Consider the following 4,881-nt stretch of genomic DNA (forward strand, 5'->3'; position numbering starts at 1 on the left):
AGATGTGCCTGCGTGATTGTGTGTGCACATGCCTGTGTGTATGTGTGTGTTCATTCTGTGCCAAGCTGGTCTGGAAATTACTATGTAACTTATGCTGGTCTCACATTCACAGCAACAATCCTGCCTCAGCCTCTCAAGTACAGAATGATAGACGTGTGCAGCAATGACAGCTTGATCGTGTGGCACCAGAACAAAAGACTGAAAATACAGAGGGGAATGAGAAGCGGGGAGTGGGCAGCCGGTTTTCCTTCCTAGACTGGAAGCACGGCTATAAAGGAAGCTGGAGCCTTCTGCTTACTCTCCAGATGCTGACGGGAAGGAAAGGATTCAAGGAAATTCAGGATTAAGACTAATGCCAGGAAGTGGGCAAACATCCTGGTGTACTGCCTGGGCTCGAGGCAAAGCTCACAGTCTCCGCAATCAGGACAGAGGACAGAGTGAAGGCCACCGGGACTCCACTCGCTAGTTTCTGTTCCTGCATGCTTCAATGATCTGCCAGACCCAGGGGTGTCCTGCTCCAATCCCGGTAGTAGTTTAGAGGGTCAGTCACCATATTCGGGACCCTGAACACTCATGGACAAGGAAGGGAAAACTATGGAGGAAGCAACCCAAGGCCCCGGAAGCTTCTCAGTCTTGCTCCCCCACCCCCACCCCCGACTGCGTCCCTTAGGGACAGATTGATGAGCTGGTCTGGTCAGGGAGGGGGTTCTTGACATTTGCCAGGGCGTAGGCGCGCAGCTATGTGCGCCCTGAAGCTAGACGCTAAGTACACAACGGAGGAAAAGGGTCACACGCGGGGGCGCAGGAATCAGAGTGATTTTATTGACCAGACAACGAGACCTGACTGGAGCTACAAGCTGTGCTCCTGCTTAGGTCAAGCACGGGGGCGCCATCGGTTCTTGAGACGGTCGTCGAGCCTGACAGGATCGGCAAAGATGATTTGCTGCAGGAACCATGGCTGGGCACGAAGCGTCTCACCGAAGGCTCTAGAAAGAACAAAGCAGTTGGGGATTTAGCTCAGTGGTAGAGCGCTTGCCTAGGAAGCGCAAGGCCCTGGGTTCGGTCCCCAGCTCCGGAAGAAAAAAAAAGAAAGAAAGAAAGAAAGAACAAAGCAGGACTCCAGAGACAGGGGCAAGTCTCTCCATTCTGTCCTCAGGATGATATGGAGGGAATTCTGGGAAATTCTCCTAGCATAATGGGAAACGGAATGGAGGGGTGTAGTGGTCATACAAGTAAAATCAGCAACCCGGAGGAAGGATGGGAAGAATAATATCAAAGAAAGGGTAAGGGTGCTGGAATACAGGATACAACTCGGTGGGCAGAGTGCTCGCTTAGCATGTGTGGAGTCCTGGGTTCCATTTCTAGCTCCACGTAAAACAAACCGGGTGTGGTGGTGCACACTTGTAATCCTACCACTTGGTAGGTGGGGAGAAGGATCAGGAGTTCAGCCTGAGCTACAAGGAAAAGAAACAACCCACCAGTACCCAGAAGCCAGAGGTCTTCTGTGCTCTAAGACCCCGGGAAATTCCCTTGCCGGGTGCCACGCCCACCTCCTCTCTCCTACTTACCTAGCAGCGGGCTCTGCTGAAGTCCAGGACTGAAAGCTTAGCGACTGCTCAGGTTGGCCGGCTCCCTCCAGGTCCCGCAGACTCCGGGTTGCATGCACGGGAAGTCCTGCCGGTGAACTCCTGCTTCGTACCTCCCACAGCTCCTGCCCGGGGGAAGGAAGCAGGAGAGCGCTGCGGGCCATCTGTCCCGGGAGCCCCACGAGCGGTCCAGCGGCCCCACCCAAGGCACGGCGCCACAGGTAGGGCGAGCGGCGCAGCCCCATGAGCAGCCCGGAGGCACGACCCACTGTGTGATAGCGAGGGCTCGCCACGTGCTTGTACCAGGCGCTGGCGGGCAGAGGTAGCAAGAGCAGAAGCAGCAGTAGCGGTAGCAGGGGCCGGTTCACCGGAGCCCCGGGCCCAGGGCCCCGTACTTCTCTGCTCGACGCCAGCGCGCTCAAGTCCATGGCCCCTTGGCGGGTTAGGACAAGAACAGGGTTTATGTCCCCGAGAACGTCGGAGCTCCGGAGGATGGAAGAGACTAGTCAGTTGGTGCGACTACAGCTTCTCAATGGCCCCGCCCCGGCTCGCCCCCGCGGCACATGCCCAAGGGAGAGGAGGATGGAGAGGGAGGGAGAAGAGGGAACCCGGGTAGCTAGAAGCCTCCCAATGAGTAGATCGCAAGCTGGACTGCGCTTGAAGCTTTAGTGGGGGATCTCCTTGCTTACCCTTTCCTCGCCCCCAGGAAGGGAACTGTCAGGGAGGGAGTTCTGGTACCATGCATGGTCTCAGAATACAAGGATGGGCTGCCAGGGGCAAAAGGATGCCCCCTTGGTAGGAGTTGCTACAAGTGGAGCACTTATGGAGAGGAGACAGGAAAGTTTTAAGCATAGGGCCACCCTTCCCTGAGGGCCGTCCCTCTTCCTGCCTAGTACAGCTCTGAGTTCCCACCCAAACCCATTCTGCGCTACAGGTGGATGAATGCTTGGAGAGAGTTTGAGTTTGGAGCGGAGGCACGGGAAATTATTCATCAATCCCAGCAAGGATCCTGAATTCAAGTCGACCTGATTATATGACCTTCGCTCTAAGAAGAGAGGGAGATGGGGTTGGGGATTTAGCTCAGCGGTAGAGCGCTTGCCTAGCGCAAGGCCCTGGGTTCGGTCCTCAGCTCGGGGGGGGGGGGGGGGGAGAAGAAGAAGAAGAAGAAGAGAGGGAGATAAAGGGGGGTGGGGGCAGGGGCAGCTAGGAAGGCAGGTAGGCAAGCAGGACAGTTTGGACACATGAAGCCATCCTTGTGGTTTCTGGAGAGCTAGAATGTTAAGAGACAGCCCCTCCTGGAACCCTCAGCCTCAGGAGGCTTGACTGGACCTTACCAAACTCCAGAGCCTCCTCTGTGATGATGACTTTGCTCAAGGCCTCCTTCCAGCCAAATGTAATTAGGGGTCTTAGCCCCACAGCTGATGACCTGTGTATAAGAATATTCCTCCCTTATCTCTCTTCCCAGCACACTCCTGTAAAGGACACTGACATGGGTTTGGTTAGAACAGTCCTTTAGCTCAGTCCTGCACCTTCAAAGAGGCTACTGTGGCCTTTCCTGACCACCCAAACCCACCCTTCCAGACCAATCCCAGAAGATCTATTCAAACTGGAGTTACTGGGCCCTTTGCAAGAGCAACAATTACCAATTACTTTTTTTTTAAGTTTTTTTATTTATTATATATAACCACACTGTAGCTGTCGTCAGACACACCAGAAGAGGGCATCAGATGGTTGTGAGCCACCATGTGGTTGTTGGGGATTGAACTCATGACCTCTGGAAGAGCAGACAGCACTCTTAACCGCTGAGCCATCTCTCCAGCCCAGATGGGGTCTTTCTTTCTTTCTTTCTTTCTTTCTTTTTTTTTTTTTCTTCCGGAGCTGAGGACCGAACCCAGGGCCTTGCGCTTGCTAGGCAAGTGCTCTACCACTGAGCTAAATCCCCAACCCCCAGATGGGGTCTTTCTATGTGGCTCAACTGTCCTGGAATTCACTATGTAGACCAGGTTGGCCTGAAACTCACAGAAACCAGTTTAATTTTTTTTATAAAGTATCTTTTTTTTTAAAAGATTTATTTATTTATTATATATAAGTACACACTGTAGCTGTCTTCAGATACACCAGAAGAGGGCATCGGATCTTTTTTTTTTTTTTTTATAAATCTTTTTTTTAATCATTTATTTATTTATTATGTATACATCATACAGCTTTCTGCCTGCATGTACACCTGCAGGCCAGAAGAGGGCACCAGACCTGATTATAGATGGTTGTGAGCCACCATGTGGTTGCTGGGAATTGAACTCAGGACCTCTGGAAGAGCAGACAGTGCTCTTAACCTCTGAGCCATCTCTCCAGCCCGGATCTCTTTACAGATGGTTGTGAGCCACCATGTGGTTGCTGGGAATTGAACTCATAACCTCTGGAAGAGCAGTCGGGTGCTCTTAACCGCTGAGCCATCTCTCCAGCCCAAAGTATCTTTTTTTTTAATGATTTATTTTTATTCTACATGCACTGATGTTTGGCCCGCGCGCACACGTGTGTGTGTGTGTGTGTGTGTGTGTGTGTGTGTGTGTGTGTGTGTGTTATCAAATTCACTGGACCTGGAGTTACAGACAGCTTCCAGCCACCATGTGGGTGCTGGGAATGGAACCAATGCTCTTCCTCTAGAAGAGCAGCCAATGTTTTTAACCTTTGAGTTGCCTCTTGTTTTCGGGTCTGGAGAGATGGCTCATCAGTTAATAGCACTTGCCGTTCTTCTCTTCTCTCTCTCTCTCTCTCTCTCTCTCTCTCTCTCTCTTTAAGATTTATTTATTTATATAAATACACTGTCTTGAGACACACAAGAAGAGGGCATCAGATCTTATTACAGATGTTTGTGAGCCACTATGTGGTTGCTGGGATTTGAACTCAGGACCTCTGGAAGAGCAGTCGGTGCTCTTAACCACCGAGTCATCTCTCCAGCCCTGTTCTTCTCTCACTTTTTTTATTTCTGTTGTTCTCTTTTCACCAGCCCGATAAATACATTTTTAAAAATATTTTTTAAAAAATATAGCTGTTGTTCAGGCATGGTAGTGTGTGCCCTTAATCCCAGCACTCAGGAGGCTGAGGCAGGAGAATCACAATGATTTCAAAGCCATTCTGAGCTCTTACCCACTGAGACAACCCTCCAGGCCTCTAGTTTTGGTTTCTTGAGAAGTTCTCATATAGCCTGGACTGGCCTCAAGTGTGATGTGCAGGTAAGAATAACTTTGAGGGCTAGAGGGATGGCTCAGTGGTTAAGAGCACTGACTGCTCTACC

The 4,881-nt window shown here is 51.3% G+C and overlaps 1 protein-coding gene across 2 annotated transcripts; it reads right to left on the minus strand.

The window, feature by feature from the left end:
* Positions 1 to 801: 801 nt before the first annotated feature.
* On the minus strand, positions 802 to 2,138 carry Npw (neuropeptide W). Of its 2 annotated transcripts, XM_039085300.2 has the most exons (3): positions 1,982 to 2,138; positions 1,569 to 1,711; positions 802 to 986 (listed from the first exon to the last, which is right to left on the minus strand). In XM_039085300.2, exons 1-3 carry the CDS (start codon positions 2,012 to 2,014, stop codon positions 875 to 877), a joined length of 288 nt encoding a protein of 95 aa, XP_038941228.1. In that variant the 5' UTR covers positions 2,015 to 2,138; the 3' UTR covers positions 802 to 874. The 2 variants fall into 2 exon arrangements, with proteins under 2 accessions (XP_038941228.1, NP_695206.1); NM_153294.1 differs by having other exon boundaries at positions 845 to 986; positions 1,569 to 2,110.
* Between the last annotated feature and the right edge of the window lie 2,743 nt (positions 2,139 to 4,881).

The sequence above is a fragment of the Rattus norvegicus genome, chromosome 10 (genome assembly GCF_036323735.1).
Source record: "Rattus norvegicus strain BN/NHsdMcwi chromosome 10, GRCr8, whole genome shotgun sequence".
In the NCBI taxonomy this organism is placed as follows: Eukaryota; Metazoa; Chordata; class Mammalia; order Rodentia; family Muridae; genus Rattus; species Rattus norvegicus.

Coding starts and splice junctions, on each gene's coding strand:
- Npw (NM_153294.1), bottom strand. CDS start 2,014: ATGGACTTGAGCGCGCTGGCGTCGAGCAGAGAAGTACGGGGCCCTGGG. Junction 987..1,568: donor TCAGCAGAGCCCGCTGCTAG/GTAAGTAGGAGA, acceptor TGTTCTTTCTAG/AGCCTTCGGTGAGACGCTTC.